The sequence below is a fragment of the Oculina patagonica genome, chromosome 10, assembly GCF_052425735.1.
Source record: "Oculina patagonica isolate OP01 chromosome 10, crgOcupat, whole genome shotgun sequence".
NCBI lineage: Eukaryota > Metazoa > Cnidaria > Anthozoa > Scleractinia > Oculinidae > Oculina > Oculina patagonica.
Genome location: NC_135767.1, coordinates 20800139 through 20820423, shown reverse-complemented (window position 1 = coordinate 20820423; position 20285 = coordinate 20800139). Strand labels below are relative to the sequence as shown.

The following is a 20285-nucleotide window of genomic DNA, read 5'->3' as shown; positions in this document are numbered from 1 at the left end:
TTAACAAGTTTATTATGTTCGACCTTATGAGTCCAGTTTTGTCTTTTCTAAATCGCCCAGTCGCTTTTGGTATTTTGCAGATTAAGATGCGCGCGAAAAAAAAAAGATTGAGGCGCGCGGGAGAACACGAGAAGGTACGAAAGGAAAATATCCAACCTTATCTCCCAACGAAAAGACAAATAGGGACTGGTACAGGTCTGCGCCTTGAGATTGCGTTTCCTCCGCCCCAACCCTCCCGTTACTTCTTTAGATATGTTCCTATGTCCCCGTTTTCACATAAATTTTGACACGAATCAAGTGAGCTGGATCGGGCTAGATACGGTACATGTTTTAGAAACGCGAAAGTAATGAGCCCCATTCACCGAGCCCTTTTCTATGCCCCCGCCCCCAGCTCCCACGAAAAAAAAAGACCTTCACCGATCCGAAGCAATGAAAACTCAGATCGAATAAGCTTTTCGATTCCCACGAGACCTGCTGTTCGTATTATCCGGTCCCGATCCGTTCCGATTTTTCAAACTACGAAATGAAGGGTCCAGTTTTCGGATCATTCCGCTCCTCCCTCCCATCCTTTCCCCTTTCACGGCCTTTCCCCCTCCCCACCCCCCCCCCAATCCCCACTTCCCGGTTCTTAATCCTCCTAACATTTTAACTTAGAGCTTCACGTTTTTGGCACTTTCGATTCTTACAAGATATTTTCGATTACTTTTGAGGAAAAACACCTTTAAAATCAGTTTGAAACAACAAAAACTGTTCCGATAATGGACGTAACTGAAAATCAAGGCTTTTCCTCTTTTACTCTACACTGAAATCGTAGAAGTTCCTACGCGCAATGCTTGATTTTGTCTTCATCGAGTCCTCCACTGATGAGGTCTTTATTTCCTACAACATCAAAATGAGGACAAATCAGAATTACAGGAATTTAATCGAAAAAATTCCCTTAACATCAAGCATGAAATTTCTCTTGTTTTTAATAAAGTAAAAGCAGTGCAAGTTCCTATCTGTCATCCGAGCTGGTAGTGAAGTCAGGCCAGAAAAACTTCTTCCTATCTGGGATTCCAGCACCGTCCAAATAAATTAAATGTCAAATAGCCAATAGCGGAGACTGAACTGGACTCATAAGCTTAAAAAGACTACTTTTGTTTGTTGAATTTAAAAAAATAGATAGGGAGCTTTTGAAAGGAACAGCTTTCAATTTGGAGACTGATCACAAGAATAAGCGGTCAAACGGTGAAATAGTTTTGTCCCCTGAAGAAGGCAGCATTTCCGAAACGTCGGGAAAAGTATTTTGACTACAGCCGGCGTAGTATTTACCTATTTTGTCATTCATATGTTTAGCACCTAAGCTGCGCTGGTATTCTAATCTTTATCACAAGAATAAGCGGTCTGATCACCCCACAAAAATGTGTTTTGACTTAAAAGTGTCCGGGCATTCATTTTGCTCATCACTTTGTTCGTAATGTAATAAAAGATGGCTGTAATTTTGATGTTACTAAGACAGGCAACCAACATATCAAAATCATGAAACGTTTTCTTCGCTATTATAAACTTACGTTTCTTTATTTTCCAAAGTCAAATGTCACGTTATCTCCAATCAGCATAAACGGTGCCCACTCGGAAACCTCGGGAATGCTGTTACCTCTCCACCACTTCTTATCTCTCATCCACTTCATGGCCCTGTAAAGTGATTCACTGGCGCTTTCCCCACGAACAAGGTGATGATAGAAACAGCTCATGACCTGCTTTGTTGCACTGTCTTCCAAAGCCCACAGTGCCACTAGCACTGAGCGCGCACCGGATCCTAAGAACGCGCGAGCGATTCCAACAGCTCCCTCGGCCTTAATTTGTCCACGACCACTGTGACAACAACTTAGTACTACCAGCTTAGCTCGCAGTTGAACTTTTGAAATGTCAGACATTTGCAAAAGGTAGTCGTCTTCTTGTGGAATCTCGGAAGTAGAGCCTTGAGGCGCAAGGGCAATTTCTCCTCTTTCAGCGCTACCATGTGCAGCAAAATGTATCAGACTCACTGAATCTATCCTTTGAAGTACTGCCTGCTTTGTTGCGTGTTGTCCTAACAAAGGATGAACGCCCAGCAGTCGTCCAATCATCTCTGCTTCCTTTCTTGCACCAGGCAATGGTACAAAGTTTCTATTGGTACTTCCGCAGTAAATCACCTCACCAACATCAGGATCACCCACTATCAGAGCACCAGTCTGACTGTGATAGTCTGTAGAGCTGTCCTGAATGAGCTTGAGAGTCGTCAATGAAGGAATGATGCGGATCCTGAAAGTCTCTGATAAATACTTCCCATTTTGATCAAGTAAAGCTGCAAATGGAACACGGTACAAGTTGCGATGAGGAACAATTATGATTTCAGGTTCTTCAAGTAAGTCGGACACAGGATTGATGAGCATTTCGTGGAACAAAGTTAAACTCGGTTCGGGATTTTTCCCATCCTTTGCATCTCGCAAAGCTGTGTGGCTCTCTTCCTGAGAAGAATCAGGTTCAGTCGGCTCGATGTCATTTAAAGATCGATCTTCGCAAACGTCCTCGGGTAAAATACCAAAGCTGCGGAATCTTTTAGCCATGATAGCAAAAAATTCATCTAAATTTTTAGCTGGCTGTGCTAATCTCTTGTAAAGAGTGTTTTTATCCACTGTCGTTTCTCGGAAAGAAATGACTCCACTTGTCTTGACAATAAACAAAAGCAATCTTTGACAATGATAAGAAATGTACAGACAAGTGCAGTTGCTTTCTTTCGTCATGACATTTTCAATACCAATCCATGATTGAGGGTTAGCTGATATGTGTGGTTCAGCAGAGTACTGAGTTGCCATCAAGTCTGCTAGGGCTCTAGCCCGTCCCATCTCCACAACATACAGAGCTTTGTTAGGGTTTCCAGCGGCACAGAACAATTCACTGAGCAGCTCACAGGGATAAGCATGCATGTCTCCAACAGAAATGTTAATTTCATCGTTGTCTTTATTAAAACCTCGCAAATCTTCGAATTTTTCAATACTTCGCAAGAGGTAGCGATAAGCTTCCCGGGAATTTCTTTGTAATAGCTTTGCCACTGCAAGGTCAACATAACTTTGAAACTCAATTTGACAATTTTTAATATCTTTACTTGTTGAAAGTGCCTTCTCAAGATATTCCTCGGCTTTGACGTATTCAGCGAGCGAGATAAACACATTTCCAAGGTTTAGGTAACAGGCTGCTTCTTTTTCTCTGAAACCAATTTTAACTGTGATCGCAAGTGCATTTTCATAGTATTCTTTAGCCTTGACTTTATTACCAAGAGATTCAAACACACGTCCTAGGTTTCCGTAATTTATTGCTTCTTCTGCTCTGTCGCCAATTTTAATTTGGATCACAAGTGCTTTCTCGTGATACTGTTTACTCTTTCTATATTGTCTAAGACCTAGATGCACACATCCCAGGTAACCGTAAAAGTGTGCTTGTCCTGCTTTGTCACCAATTTCCATTTTGATCGCGAGTCCTTTCTCAAAATATTCTTTAGCCTTGACATAGTCACCGAGAGATTTTATAAGTACAGATCCGAGGCTTCCGTATATCACTGCTTCTATCGCTCTGTCTCCAGTTTCCATTGTGATTGCCAGTGCTTTCTCATAAAATGCTTTGGCCTTGACAAAGTCGAAGAAAAATTCACACACATTTCCTAGCATTCCGTAACATCTTGCTTCTCCTTCTCTGTCACCGATTTTCATGTTGATCGCAAGTGCTTTTTCGAGATATTCTTTAGCCTTGACAAAGTCACCGAGTCCTTGACAGACGTCTCCCAGTTCTCTGTAACTATCTGCTTCACCTTCTCTGTCACCAATTTCCATGTTGATCGCCAGTGCTTTCTCATAAGATTCTTTGGCCTTGACATAGTCACCGAGAGATTTAAACACAGTTCCCAGGTTTCCGTAGCTGGTTGCTTCTTCTTCTCTATCGCCAATTTCCATTACGATCGCGAGTGTTTTCTGATAAAATGTTTTGGCCTTGACATAGTCACCGAGAGATTTAAACACAGTTCCCAGGTTTCCGTAAGTGGTTGCTTCTCCTGCTCTATCGCCAATTTCCATTGCGATCGCGAGTGTTTTCTCGTAAAATTCTTTGGCCTTGACATAGTCACCGAGAGATTCAAACACAGCTCCAAGGTTTAGGTAACATGTTTCTTCTCCTCTTCTGTTTCCAATTTCCATAAAGATCGCAAGTGCTTTCTCGAGACTTTCTTTAGCCTTGACATAGTCACCGAGAGATCCGAACACGACTCCCAGTTTTCTGTAACATGTTGCTTCTCTTTCTCTGTCACCGATTTCCATGTTGATCGCAAGTTCTTTCTCGAGACTTTCTTTAGCCTCAATAAAGTCACCTTGAGATATAAACACAGTTCCTAGGCTTCTGTAACAGACTGCTTCTCCCGCTTTGTTCCCAATTTCTGTTGTGATCGCAAGTGATTTCTCGAGATATTCCCTTGCCTTGCCATAGTCACCGAGCGATTGATACACATTTCCTAGGTTGCACTTTGCAATTGCTTCTCCTTTTTTGTCTGCATCATCTCTTGCTTCTCCTGCTCTGTCACCAATTTCCATTTTGATCGCCAGTGCTTTCTCATAAAATGCTTCGGCCTTGACATAGTCACCGAGAGATTTAAAAACATTTCCTAGTTTTCCGTAACATGTTGCTTCTCCTTTTCTGTCACCAATTTCCATGTCGATCGCAAGTGCTTTCTCGAAATATTCTTTTGTCTTGACATAGTCACCAAGACAATAAAACACCTTTCCTAGGTTTTCGTAACTTGTTGCTTCTCCTGCTCTGTCACCAATTTCCATTGTGATCGCCAGTGCTTTCTCATGAAATGCTTTGGCCTTGACATAATCACCGAGAGATTTAAACAGATCTCCTAGTTTTACGTAACATGTTGCTTCTCCTTTCCTGTTTGCAATTTCCATTTCAATCGCAAGTGCTTTATTGAGATATTCTGTAGCCTTGACATAGTCACCGAGACAATAAAACACAGTTCCCAGGTTTCTGTAATTTGTTGCTTCACCTTCTCTGTCACCAATTTCCATGTTGATCGCAAGTGCTTTATTGAGATATTCTGTAGCCTTGATATAGTCACCGAGACAATAAAACACAGTTCCCAGTTTCCCGTAACATGCTGCTTCTACTTTACTGTCACCAATTTCCATGTTGATCGCAAGTGCTTTCTCGAGATATTCTTTAGCCTTGATATAGTCACCGAGAGACTGAAACACAGTTCCCAGGTCTGCATAATTTCTTGCTTCTCCTGCCCTGTCACCAATTTCCATGTTGATCGCCAGTGCTTTCTCGAGACTTTCTTTAGCCTTGATATAGTCACCGAGAGATATAAACACAGTTCCCAGGTCTGCATCATTTGTTGCTTCTCCTGCCCTGTCACCAATTTCCATGTTGATCGCAAGCGCTTTCTCGAGATATTCTATGGCCTTGACATTATCACCGAGATACTTAAACACGGCTCCAAGGTTTCTGTAACTTATTGCTTCTCCCGCTCTGTGACCAATTTCTTTTGCGATCCCAAGTGCTTTCTCGTGATATTCTTTAGCCTTGACATAGTCACCGAGAGATTGAAACAGATTTCCTAGGTTTTCGTAACATGCTGCTTCTCCTGCCCTGTCACCAATTTCCATTTTGATCGCAAGCGCTTTCTCGAGATATTCTATGGCCTTGACATAGTCACCGAGAGATTGAAACACACTTCCTAGGTTTTCGTAACATGCTGCTTCTCCTACTCTGTCACCAATTTTCATGTTGATCGCAAGTGATTTCTCGAGATATTCTTTAGCCTTGACATAGTCACCGAGCGATTGATACACAGCTCCTTGGTTGCACTTTGCTGTAGCTTCTTCGTTTATGCCCCCAATTTCTCTCATGATAGTGATTGCTCTCTCGTTAAGTTCTTTTGCCTCAATATACTTGTTTTGACTCGCATATATTCGTGCCAGTTTTATGCTGAGATATCCTTCGGAGACTGTTTCACCCCATACGCAGTGAATGGCGAGAAGTTTCCTGCCATATGTTATTGCATTTGTGTTGTCGTGGATACGACAGAACGCGTCGAACATTGTTTTATAGATTCCTCCGTAAATCGATTTGCCAAATTGCTGTTTTATACTCAGCGCCTTAGTATTCAGCAAAACCAAGCTATCCTTGCATAACTCGATGGCTTTAAGAGCACGACCGGTGTTGAGAAGGAAAGTGGCAACAATTAAGACTATAGCGATGGTTACTATGATTTCTTCTATGTTGTTCATGACGCCTTCTTCAATCTGTAAGTGTCAGTGTAACCTGAAAAATAAACAGAGGAGGGGGATGAATATTTAACAATTATTCTATGAGCCCGCGTTGGATACGAGGTGGTAAATAGCCAACTCGTATCCAACAAGGGCGAATAGAATAATTGTTTTATTAAATTCTTCTTTAAGTTAAAATCGACTGGACATTTCAGTTTGATGTAAACGAAGTGATAGTACGCGGTGTTCACTTCTTGAGTTGAATGAAACACATAGTCTAATACGAGGAAATCGAGCGAGAGAGTTTTCTTCCCAAGATTTTCATTCAATAATCTCCTCCTCCTCGTCTATATATCCTGGAAATTGTGACAACAGTTAAGATTTACGAATGATCCGAAGCAAAAGCTTTTCTGGAAACTACACGTCTTTACACGTGTTTACATTGTACTTGTTATTTACGGCTCCACGGCTGTCATCAAGGCTGCTATATTATTTGAAGCGAAATTGAGCTCAAAGTGGAACAGGTTTATTGAAGTATAAAAGGACAAGACCAAGATTAAAAGATAACAAACTTTACAGAAGTGCTGAGCCTAATTTTATGACGTACAATGAATGAAACTGTGTCAGTTTGCCGTTTTTGAGTCTAATGCTTGCGTGCGCTTTGCGCATGCGCATTAGACTCTTTGTTATATGAAAAAAGCTGTTAGCAATCCCAAGGGAATGGTTCGGGATCGATAATCGTTCGCTGTAATGTAGAAAACAATGACCAGCTGCAAGAACGGACTCCGTACGGACACGCACGATTAGTTTCAATTAAAAACAGCCAATCAGCGACACGTGTTCCCACGCATAATTAAAAGTTCTTTTTCAAGTCACGATTATTCAACACTTGAACAGGACGAAATAATTTTCCAGTTAAGGCATTTGTAAGCTTTTTGTGAAAATAAAACTTCGTTTTAAGATCACTTAAGCACTTGTGTTTTCGTCTTGCTTAAAAAGCAAGACGTCTTTGAGAAAAAATATTTCGACGGCGATTCGCGTTTATTTACACAATGCGACCAAATGTTTATTTTGTTAAAACAGAAAACTTTACCTCGTATTTTGTATTTAAAACATTCGAATTTTGACCAATTTTTTCTTTCATAGTGCAAACAAAAACCTTCAAAAATAAAAGATGTACATGGATAAATGTAAATCAAGTTACGTGACTAAGGGCCTCTTCACATGAGCCCGGTTTACGAGCTGTCTCAGTTACCAGGACGGATTTTGGCCTCTGTTCATATGGAAAATTTTAGCCCGGTTGACGGGGATAAAATTCAAGAAACGAAGGCAAAATGGCGACACATAAAGTTGCATCTTTCGCGACTATCGTAGCTTTATTGACCTATGTAACTTTATTAATAAAGCTAATTCGCATGTTTCTGAAGTGGAAATATATACAAGGCAAAATTAAACCATTTGGACCGCCCAATTACGAAAGGGAAGCTATTTTCTCAAAAAAAGTTGCGTCCCGGCGACCGGGCTGGAGCGTTCATATGGGAAAATATTCTTCCCGGTTGTCGAGATCTCGGTTGCAGAAACCGAGATATCGGTAACCGGGCTGGCCCACCTTCTCATATGAACACATCCAAAATTTTACAAGAAAATAGGAGTAAGCCGAGATCTCGGTAACTGGGCCAGCCCGGTCAACCGGGATCATATGAAGAGGCCCTAAATCAAAATGCGTTTGTTTGGCCGCTTTGCAGTATTACACTGTCCCGGCCTTTGCCATACACTGAAATCGAATTTCATGCTTTTATGACTCTCAGAGATCTCAAGTTCCTCTTACAGCTAGAAAAATCATAAAATGGTTACAGTAATATGGAAGTGATGATTCGCGAAATTTGTACATCAAGATAAACGGTCTTCGCTCCTGTGTATCGTAGCTCGATAATAATTGCCTTCCAGCGTTCACAAGGTCATCATTATATTGACGTGAGCATTTACGACCGTTTTTCGGAAAATCTGTCACTCAGTGTTTACAGTACAATGGAGTAACAGTCACTATTTCAAGTGCTTTTATTGCAAAATCTGTTTCAAGAGTCATCATCAAAATGGTGAAAAATCTGAAAGAAAACGATGTCAAGTTCTTCAACCCTTGTTGTAATGAGCATGTTTTTTGTAAATCGTCACGCAATCTTGTCCAAATGTTTAATCGTTTCTGCTTATACGGACAATACGGAAGAAGTAACATCAACTCCTGTTCATACTTTCAATTTTGTGAAGCATATAACAATTTTGACCGTTTCGTTTTCATCCATAATCATCCACGATGCCCCTAGCTTGCTATAAGCATTTTAAACTCCCGAACACAAACCTCTAACCATTTTTTAACCGGCTTATGAAAACCGCGCAATCTGTATCACTATGCCATACAGCATTAGACTCATGTCACCCTTGGTGACCTATTTTTTGTAAATTATTTGCTGCTTTTCTACTTTATTCACTCGCTCTTGTTGTGCTTTTACAAGTATTATTAATTAAACTTTTCGCATCAATCCTTTTGTTTTGCGTAGTTAATTTTACTATGGCATTTCTGTGGATCTTGTAGGCACCGCTGGTTATTTCTTGTTCATAAAGCTCGCCAAATTTGCTGTTTTCAACCATTTTTCTGATGGAACTGTCGCTTCCCGCAGAAAAAATATACGCTGAGCGGCACTTGCATTGCCGCACTCATTTCTCATATAAGGTCAAACATAGGTATATGAGCTGATAACCGGGATTCAGTGAACCAATCAGAAAGCTAGAAATGCAATATCCGAGGTTGAGAATTTAATAAAGGGGAATACACAAATCCGTCGATGCGTACCAGTTTTTGGCCAAATCCGCGCACGGTTGATGTTGTTTTTATGCTAATTTTTCTAGACGTTTGGTATCGTTGCTCGTCTGTCTTATAAGACAATTCTAATGCATAAAAGTTGGCGAAAGGGTTGTTTGACTCCCGTCTGAAAACAAAATGAACAACACTCTTGGATACCGACGAAGACCGACCAAAAGTTCGTGATCCGAACTTTATTTAGTATTCAAGATCGGGTGACTTCAAATCAGGAAGAGTCCCGAATTCGGGCCAAAATTCTCGGCTAATCCGCGATCCAATGCATTTTCGAAGTCCGCGATTCCTCTCAGTTATCGCAAAGGTCTGCAATTCGTGCGCTGTTTGTATAGAAGTTCTACGGAAATTTTTGCGAGTCTGTTTTGTAAGTCAGTTTTCGCAAATATACCACTTAAAATAGATAAGTTCATAATTTTTCAGGTTTGCTCTGAACGTTCTCACCAACAGTGATTATTTCATGATCTGAATTTGTGTTTAGTGTTGCTTTTCAGTTTCCTTCTTCTAAAGTAAAATGGTTTAGAGAACACACGCAAATAACGTTGGGATTCTAATGGCCGGGAACTTCATATTTTATTGCGTCTATGTGATTTCCATTTCTTCCTTCAGTACACACGATGAAAACTGATGTAATGTGTGTTTATTCTGCGCTTTAAAAACATTATGTTTTTCAACCTTAGCGATAAATTCATTATGAGCGAATGGGTTGATTTTCTCAAATCTATACTCGGCATTTCATTACCGCTCAATTTACAAAATGTTGGAATGTACGATCAAACTTTGCTGCACAAAACTTTTCACGAGTAAATTGGAACCTCGTTAAAGGGACTGTTTTGCACTTGTACTGGTACAAGTTGTTTGAGGCTTTGTGCCGTAATTGTTCGTAACTGTCTTGAACGGATACAAACTGAAATTAAACTATATTAAACTTACAATTCTTGTGATCCTTTTCCCGGTCGCAGCCTTGTGTTAGGTTATGTCTCCTTCCCTGATTTAACTTAGCGTCTCTTTCCCTGATTTAACTTTTAAAACATCTTTTCAAGATTGCGTCAATACTGCTCGTCTCATACCGCGTGTTGGTTTTTATATAGATATCCCCCTAGGGACTTAGCATAACCACGCCAGGACCGTGCTTAACATAATTTCGTGAACGTGCAAAACAGGGACTACGTGACGAAAATACATATTGGAAAAAATGACCAATTTTGAAAAGTTTCTCGTTAGTAATCTATCTTTTATGATTAAAATCTTCCTCAGTCGTAAATTAGTCGTATCCAACCTTGTTCACTTTCGATATATTATTAAATTGTCTTTCTACTTTAGAAAAATGTTATTTTGAGGTTTTCTTCAATTGGAAAAAAATCTTGTGCATCAGAAAAAAAAAACATTTAAAACCTGGTGACATCAGAAACCAGAAAATGGTCAGAGAAATCTAAACGATATTTTTTTACTGACATTTGTCGGCCAAAACGCTAAGAAAACCCGTCTTGCAAGTTTGAAGAATATCACAATATCGTAATCTAAGACAAAAATTACCGAAATATCATGAGAAATTGGCGAATTTCGCAATAAAATCTTAATGTTCCCCTCTATCGCAAAAGGCATACTTAACAAGGCAAGTTTTACTCACCAGGCCAACGTCAGTTGAAATAAATGACTGATAAAGACCAACACGTATTCCTCGGCTTGTATATAGGATGAGCTTTACTGTCAAGCTTATTTAATACTGTTAGCTTTGGAAACTAAAAAACTAGCCTGTGTACGCAGGCTGCTAAAAAACCGGATATCCGTAAAAATTAAACTGAAACAGACGTTCCTCTGGGAAGTTAGAAAATGAAATTTTGTAGTTATTTTTCATTTTGGACTGTTTCGTTTTCCGAAAACACTGGCATTTTTAGAATTCTTTTTTAACCCTTATCATACAGTTGTTTTTAATGTGTCGAGATCTCTAAATTTATTTTTTCTTTCGGCTTTTTTTACACTGAATACGTTTGTTAATGATTTAGAGACTAGTCGATGTTGAGTATGTAAACATATTCTGCTCTGGCCGCGTAGCTTCAAATCAAGGTCAACAAAGTTCTGTCTCTATGAAAGTGAAAACAAGCGGGAAGATCATGCTTGGGTTGTACATCCAGAAAGAACCGAAACTCCAGCGAAAGTTGTAATCTTATCTTATATGTTTAGTAATATTTTTTCAAACCCGCGGCGTCACGAACAAACATGGAGGAATTTAAGGCAGATGATAGTTTTCTTATGAAGAGAAAGACGTACAACAAAGATCACACGTGGGTGCTGGAATTTATGCTTATAGTATTGGTTGGGAGAATTTGTTAAAAGATCAAAGCAATTTTCATTTGGTGATTTTTTAATTAATTCTTATAATCTTTTCTTTTCATCAAGTAATGAGAAGTGAGAAGAAATCATTTTACAAAACGCGTCGTCTCTCAGCTGACTTAAATTGCCCATTTCCCAGCTATCACTTCACCCAGACCGTCTTCTTGGTAAGGCAGGGAAAAGATTCTGAAGTTTTTTTTACTCCACTAAATTAGTCCCAAGAACCCGTGTTAGTTTTACTTAAACTATGATTAGTGAAACATTGACCGTAGGCAACAAGACTACGGGAAAGCCCAGTTGATAACAACCGAAACATTTGCAGATTTCATTTTGGGTGATCATCATAGAAAATGAAAGCTAAAATCACATTTTAGGGACAGATAAAAATAAGGTTTGAAAACGTTTGTTTATTACTTCTTGGCAAAAAAACAAAGTAGAAACTGTTAATTTTTATGTTTCAATTTCGTAAGAAAATGAATGTCCCTATCTATGATTAACGTATTTCAGGCATTCCCAGGCCCCTCGCGGTTTCGCTGCTCGTTGTCGCGGCTTTGCTACTTGCACGCGCGCGCGTTAACCCTGACAGAAACCGCCAGTTACGCATAGGCTTTTATAGATTGTGCTAGCATAATTTTTGGCATAATTGGAGCTAAAAAGCATAATTTGTGAAACGAGCACTGCCACGGCATAATTAGCAATTTTTAGCACTTTTTGGAGCATAAATTCATAAAATGTAGTAAATATGGTGTACTTTCTACAGAAATAAATGAAATTTAGGTAGTTTGTTCTTGCAATGCGTGTTTTAGCTATACAATTGTGATTGTTAAGTCGTTGGAGGCATTTTACAAACGGTTTAGAGATGCGAGCAGCTAATTTGGACAGCTGACGGCCGTGATAAACTGCCATAAACACAAATAAATTTACAACAACAGTTTATTTAAAAAACATCATAATTTGGTGTCGTTATTGCGCACCTCTATGTATAGAATCTACGTCATTTTGTGAGAATAATTTCGGAAATCAGAAGCATAATTTGGGAATTCTGGCATAATTTTTGCATAATTTGGCAAAATTTTGAGCACTGCTAGTAGCATAATATGCCACTTTTAGGAGCACAATCTATAAAAGCCTAGTTACGCAGGCTAGGAGTAGGGAGGAAATTTGCCGTTCGCATAAATTAAGAAAATACCAAGATCAGCTAAATCTAAAGTTGCTCAAAGAACCTTCAATGGTGTTTTTATAATAGTTTCAAAAAGCCTAGGTAAAATTCCTAGGTGACAAAAGCTGGAGGGGGTGGGGTCGAAGGTGGTGGTGGTGCGGAAGGGGGGGGGGGGGTGGGCATTTGGCAGCAGAGAGAAAAAGAGGGAGAAAAGATAGTGCAGACACCATACGGAGGGAACCCGGGTGAAGAAACAAGTATATAACGAAAATTGTTCATTTTATAGTCCATGAAACATGTTACCTTTTTCGGAGAATGTAAAATGTGTGAAAGTCGCGCAAAGTTTTCGAGTATATTTTTTCCATAGCAATTTTTGTGATATTCTATGAGTCGCTTTAAAATTACCAAGGAAAAGTTTAAAACTTCCTGCGTGAAAACAAAAACACGGCTGCCATCACTGATGAGATGTTAGGGCGAAAAGTGAATAATACCAAATAAGAATACATTTTACTTTCGGGGGTTACATGTAATTTTGGCAGGTTTATAATTCTTGATTTTTAGCGACGCATAAAAATAAAGAAAATAAAACCCACGCAAAAATTAAAGACATCAAGACTCAAAGTCATGTTGAATGAGTTGATTATGAATTCAATACCAAAGATTTTATTTTTGGAAAATAGCTCTTTATTTATCGAAATCTTGTCATACTGAAAGACACACAGAACGAAAAATCATGCAATTCTTGCACAAAAAATACCTCTGGCTCTATTATTTGACAATCAATTTATTTTGCTCACAAGTGTGTTTTCAGAACTGCGGTCACGGTTGTGTATTATGAAAGTGAATACGTGCATTCGGGCGCATTCTTTTGGTAATGTCAGGGACTGATACAAATGACAAACGAAAAATGAACACCGGAGGGGGGTGGGGGTAAGGGCGAGGGTCCGTGAGACCGGAAACATTTGGGACTGCTCCCTTGAATATACCAGTTAAGGTTGAGCTCACTCATTTAAACACAGTTGCCAGGCAACAAGAATTTGCAGCTAGGTAAACAGTAGCCATGTTGCTGATAATGACCACATTGTTAAATATAAAAGCCCTTTATTGTCAAACCGTTAAGTCATTAGGAGTTTTACCGTCTGTTCTCACCAATAACACATCATTACCAGCTTCTTGACTTGACAATAACTGCAATGATTCTGTATTTCAGCTAAAATGTTGGGCGGGGGCACATTTGGGGCCGAAAATATCGCGAGCGCAGCGTAAAATTGGTTTCTCAAGATATTCCATCTTGTGTGTGAGTTCAAACATCTTCGAAATTTCCTTGGAAGTCTTCGGGAAACTTCGTTTATCTTCAGAAAAGTTCGAAAAATTGTCGGAACGTTCGTATGACCTTCAAACAACAATCAGAATATCTTCGGTCTAGAAACTGCTCAGAAAACAAAAAGTTGCTAGAACGGAAAAAACGTTGCTCCAAATATGAAAACCTGCCGAGTATTTTTAGGACAGTCTTAGCTTCCCACGTTCCAAAACGCTTCGCCTCCTCTGCACATCAAAGGATGATTGTTTAAAGTTGAAGTTGAAGATAAAGTGTTACCTTCTGTTTTTACTTATAGCACATCATTGCCTCTTCTTCACTTGACCAGGGCCGAAACTAGCAAGAGGCAAGACGAGGCACTTGCCCCGTCTAGATTTTAACTTAAAATTTAAACAAAATGCTTTTATTCAGGAAAATAATCCCCATTTGAATAAGATTGATTTTGTCGAAAGAAATACGTCATGAAATTGCTGCAAATAGCGTTTCAGAGCTTTTTGATTTCCAAAAATATCTGGGAGCATTCCCCAGACCCCTCTAGTGGCTCGTGCTTTCGACGATCACAGATTTTGCCTCGTCTATGACGAAAACCTGGCTACGCGAGCCCTGTTGACAATAACTGTATTCTGTATTTTCAGCTGTCCGCCTTCTCTTCTAACGCTGATTGTTTAAACTGAAAGGGTATTAATGTTCAAAAGATATATATTGTTTTCTTAAATCAACACCAGTGCTGCCTGCATAAACATGACCAGCAACGCCTGGTATAAACGCTTTTTTTCTTCAAGTAAACCCACTTGCTAGTGTCTTCGGCACTTACAACACCTTCATTTCTGTGAAGAAAGGCGCTTTCCTACAAGAAGTCACTTCTCAATTCAGGTATAACTGAACACTTTTGATTTTCTTAGTTCCACACAACAAAATGCATTCTATCTTAGAAACACTTAAAGTATGGTCCAGAGTATTGGCTAAAAATGGTCTATAGGTCATTTAGTTTTTCTACGTAAAAATCAGTAACAATTGTTTTGTAAAAACATAATGTTGGGTCAGGATTTTAACTCGGTCGGTATACCTTATCTCAAATTTTTGATGGTTTCAAAAAGGAAGGAAAAGCCCTTCATATCAAAGTCCTGTGGGGAAATGTTTGTCTCAGTTTCCGCGCAAAGTCTATGAAACGAATCCTAGGGTTAATGTCAAATAATTGAACGACTTTTAGAAACGAGATTTCAAACAGACTTTTTCGTAATTCATCTTAGTACGGTTTTTTAATTTTTAATTTCATTTTTGTTTTATTTTGCTGTCCGGTATAAGTGACATCAGATTTGGACGAAATTTTAACTGAGGTCGTCTTCTGTTCAAGTCAAACATTTTAGGTTGGTTGTGTTCTATTTAAAGAAAAAAACATTTTAGTTGGTCTAATTGTTCAAATTTTAAAATCACATAAAGCTGGGTTAAAGCGGTTGACTGTACTTGGTTGAAGTTTAACAATTTTAGATCCAAATGGCTGATTGATATTAAAGAATCCCTTGGACCGTTATAGCCGAAAACGAAAAAAACTTCAGCAATTTTACCAACCGAAAAACGGTTGTCCCGAAGAGAACACGCCCAAACGTTTGTTTCTTAATGAGGTGGTGGCTTTTACGGTTAACAGTTAAAATTTTGTCTTTTTTACGGCTATCGGTCAGATTTTTCCATTTCGGTTAACAGAAGTTAAAAAATTGTTTCCATTGATTATAAAAGTTAAAATTAATCTCCATTATTGAAAAACGTATTTAGATCTTAGGACCATTCTGGGACGATGAAGTGATCTAGTCTGTTTGTTTACTGATCGATTTTTTTTACGGTTAACGCATTTTTACGCCTAACGGCTAAATTTCTGGCCGTTTTACGGCTAACGGTTAACCCCTACACACCCTCTTGAAAGATAACTTGAAAATACTGTTTCCCGTCGTAAAATTTGAGAACGCGCGCGCGGTTATTCGAAACATTACAAACTTGGTCGATGTCAAACTGCGCTATCATTGTCAAAAGCCAAAAGACATATTAACATCAATGGAAACCGAAACATTATAGCTTTCGTTTGCTAAAAAACTACGTCACTAGTTGGCTAAAGCTATTAAAGGGGAGTTTTATGAGTTATTGAAACTGAGTTGAAAAAAGACGGGCAGACTATAAGGGCCTCTTCACATGAGCCCGGTTTACGGGCTGTCTCAGTTACCAGGACGGATTTTGACGTCTGTTCATATGGAAAATTTTAGCCCGGTTGACGGGGATAAAATTCAAGAAACAAAGCCAAAATGGCGACACATACGGTTGCATCTTTCGCGACTATCGTAGCTTTATTGACCCTTGTAACTTTATTAATAAAGCTAATTCGCATATTTCTGAAGTGGAAATAGATACAAGGCAAAATTAAGCCATTTTGACCACCCAGTTACGAAAGGGAAGCTATTTTCTCAAAAAAAGTTGCGTCCCGGCGACCGGGCTGGAGTGTTCATATGGGAAAATATTCTTCCCGGTTGCCGAGATCTCGGTTGCAGAAACCGAGATATCGGTAACCGGGCTGGCCCACCTTCTCATATTAGGGCCTCTTCATATGATCCCGGTTGACCGGGCTGGCCCAGTTACCGAGATATCGGCTCACTCCTATTTTCTTTGTAAAATTTTTGATGTGTTCATATGAGAAGGCAGGCCAGCCCGGTTACCGATATCTCGGTTTCTGCAAACGAGATATCGGCAACCGGGAAGAAAATTTTCCCATATGAACACTCCAGCCCGGCCGCCGGGACGCAACTTTTTTTGAAAAAATAGCTTCCCTTTCGTAACTAGGCGGTCAAAATGGCATAATTTTGCCTTGTATCTATTTCCACTTTAGAAATATGTGAATTAGCTTTATAAGTAAAGTTACAAGGGTCGATAAAGCTACGATAGTCGCAAAAGATGCAACTTCATTTGTCGCAATTTTGGTTTCGTTTCTTGAATTTTATCCCCGTCAACCGGGCTAAAATTTTCCATATGAACAGACGTCAAAATCTGTCCTGGTAACCGAGACAGCCCGTTAACCGGGCTCATGTGAAGAGGCCCTGAACACATCCAAAATTTTACAAAGAAAATAGGAGTGAGCCGAGATCTTGGTAACTGGGCCAGCCCGGTCAACCGGGATCATGTGAAGAGGCCCTAAGGGCCTGATTACATGAGCCGGGCTGGCCCGGCTAGCCGGGCTGGCTCGGTTTGCCGAGATCTCGGAACGTCTGTTGAACGCAACAAAAATCAACTTCGCGATTACATGACAACCGGGCCAGCCCGGTTAGCCGAGATCCCGGTATCGCGATGCCGGGATCTCGGCTAGCCGGGATGAAAATTTTCCATGTAATCGCGTTCACCGGGCCAGCCCGGCTAAGCGGGCCAGCATTAAATTTCTCTTCTGAGCACAATATCCGACGAAAAAATCAATGCAACTCCTTCTAAATAGGATGTAGAGTAACCCATTCAGATGCATAAGTGCAAAAAATTAACCACCAAATATTTTTTTATTGCCGGAAAAAGGAGATTAAGATCATTCGTGCTCTGATCATTTATGCTAAAACCGGGCTGAAAGTCATCTCGGCAAACCGGGCTCATGTAATACCGGGCTGAAAGTCATCTCGGCAAACCGAGCCAGCCCGGCTCATGTAATCAGGCCCTAAATGTTTCCAAACTCTGCTTTGTGCCTGTGAATATTACGCTTAAAACTATTCTTGCATGAGCCGAGGTTCTTAGTCATAACCACTGTTTTGATGACAACGAGGTCTTTAAATTATAGTGTTGACTTCTAAAGAGATCCATATATCGATATTAATACTATGATTTATAATTTAACTTTTTCTTTTTTCCCTAGTGTTGTACGCCCGTGAAATGAAGGAGTTATTGTTGCTTCTGTACCTGGCTTCGCTCGGCCACAGCGAGGTAATAGAAGTTAAACTGGTAACACAATGGCCCAATGGTTTCAAAATGAAGATCAGTCACGTCATGTCTCAGAGTGTATCAGGAGGCTGGAAAATGACCCTCAAGTTTTCAAAGCCAGTTGGTCGAATACAGTTCCCACAAGCTCAACAGCTCTCTGCTAGCCAGGGAAATAGAGTCTTCTGCCTCAAGAACCGGCAATATAACGCTAATCTTCAGGCTGGATCGAATTTTGAGATGGATTTTACCGGTGAAAAGGCTATCAACAATGAAGCGGCTCCATTGGCGACTCTTGAGCTTCACCCGGGAAGCAGTGCCAAATGTGACCTGTCCCCACCCCCCACGATCATTCCGCCTGGGGCGACCCCTCCCGTGCAAGAAACATCTACTGCAGAACTGATTAAAGAGTGGCCGAATGGATTCAAGATGAATATTAGTATCCTTATGCAGCAGAAGGTCGAAGGTGGTTGGAAAATGACCCTCAGGTTCCCCACTCCTGTTAAAAACCTTAAAACACCGAGAGCGTTCAAGATATGGCGATCCGAGGATCGAAAGGTTTACGAATTGGAGAATCGACCTCACAATGCTTTCCTTGAAAAATGTTCAAGGCTGGAGATGGTCGTCATTGGAAAGAAGAAAAGGAACACTGATGCGCCAAGTGAAGCCGCTATAGAATTTCGCCGCAAAGAAAACTGGGTTGGAGTTGAAGAAGGAGGATGTGGTCCCAGTACTACTCAACCACCGACAATCACAGAGGGACCAGCTACAACTGAGCCACCACTGACCACAGGCTCACCAACAACAACTGAACCACCAGAGCCACCGATTACCACAGAGATACCAAGCACGACAGAGCCACCGATTACCACAGGAAAACCAACTACAACTGAACCATCAGAGCCACCGATTACCACAGGACAACCAACTACAACTGAACCACCAGAGCCACCGATTACCACAGGAGAACCAAGTACAACTGAACCACCAGAGCCACCGATTACCACAGGAGAACCAACTACAACTGAACCACCAGAACCACCGATTACCACAGGAGAACCAACTACAACTGAACCACCAGAGCCACCGATAACCACAGGAGAACCAACTACAACTGAACCACCAGAGCCACCGATTACCACAGGAGAACCAACTGAACCACCAGAGCCACCGATTACCACAGGAGAACCAACTGAACCACCAGAGCCACCAACTCCGACTGAGTCACCGGAACCTACGACCGAAGAATGCACCGAGGAACCTGAGGACGAAGAGTGAAAGGGTGAACGACTGAAGACCGATCGAGCTGGTGGCTATGCACGGATAACAATCAATATTTTTATTTTATTTTCAGTCAGATCTTGCAGTTTCTTTGCCAGACGCTTGAAAACTGTGAAAGAGTTAAGATATAATAAGGGTTGCTTTATCGATATTATTAAAGAGAGTTTTACTCTTAAGCGCAAATCAAATTTTAGTGGGAATAAATTGATTATTTAATGAGGGACATATGCATTCCACGTTTTGTTGTTGTTGTTTTTTCTTTATTAGAAGAAATCAAGTTTCCTATTACTTTGCTCATTACTCACTGAGTATTTTTGCTTTGAAATATACAGAGCAAATTTACATTCCAAACATCCTCCTACAAATTAATCTCTAATGGTACAAGGAATAAACTAAGAAATGATCCTTTTTGGCGAAATCAAAATCTTAATAAAGTTTGTCCCTCCCCGGACGTATTTTCCATGCACAAAGTTATCTTCAACTTAAGGTTTAGTTTACTGAAATAGAAAAACAACAAAGACGCAATAATAAACTAGAAAGGGGCAAGGATAATTGAGATTAGGAAAAATTCAGAAAAATAACTAAAGACGGACTTAATTAAAGGAGCTCCGTTAAGTAACCTGAAGAGACAGAAAAAAAAAACGTATTTCTGGCCCAGGTTTTTTAGCGGATGGATAGCGCTATTCACCGGATAAATCACTATCCAGTGGATAGCGTATTTTTTGCCAACATTTATCCACTGGATAGCGATTTATCCAGTGGCTAGCGTTATCCACTCTTTGAAAAACAGAGCCCATAATAAAGGGGCTATGTCACGGTGTTTAAGGTAATTCTATTTATTTTTGTTAATTAAGAGCTGTAAACTTCAAATTGGCAAAGCAAAAGTCATTTATTGGTAAAATCACGGACATAACAAACAAAGATGATTTTTGAGCATTGTAAATGACACTTTTATACAAATTGAGATAATTTTAAAAATGTCGGGCCGACGTTTTTCAAGTTTACCCAAACGCAATCCGTTTGAATCTTCTCGAATTTTACCCATCCATGCCCCTTTTTGGCCTTTCTTTGTTTTGAGTTATTCTGTTAATTCTATGAACAGTTGGTCAC

General features: G+C 40.0%; 2 protein-coding genes across 3 annotated transcripts in view; one reads left to right on the top strand and one right to left on the bottom strand.

The window, feature by feature from the left end:
* LOC144667331 (uncharacterized) overlaps positions 1-6302 on the bottom strand; it is a 63132-nt gene extending 56830 nt beyond the window's left edge. The window contains exons 1-3 of the mRNA XM_078528721.1: positions 5595-6302; positions 3128-5474; positions 1551-1554 (exon numbers count right to left, since the gene is read on the bottom strand). Coding sequence (XP_078384847.1) covers positions 1551-1554; positions 3128-5474; positions 5595-6302 — 3059 coding nt within the window. The remainder of the gene's footprint in view (positions 1-1550; positions 1555-3127; positions 5475-5594) is intronic.
* LOC144629063 (uncharacterized) overlaps positions 1-19391 on the top strand; it is a 50544-nt gene extending 31153 nt beyond the window's left edge. The window contains exons 1-2 of one of the 2 annotated variants that reach the window (XM_078487232.1): positions 14801-14834; positions 17833-19391. In XM_078487232.1, coding sequence (XP_078343358.1) covers positions 17850-19172 — 1323 coding nt within the window. In that variant the 5' untranslated portion in view covers positions 14801-14834; positions 17833-17849 and the 3' untranslated portion in view covers positions 19173-19391. Of the gene's footprint in view, positions 1-14800; positions 14835-17832 lie in introns of those variants that run through there. The other variant, XM_078487231.1, reaches the window with a different exon arrangement.
* The last annotated feature ends 894 nt before the right edge of the window (positions 19392-20285 follow it).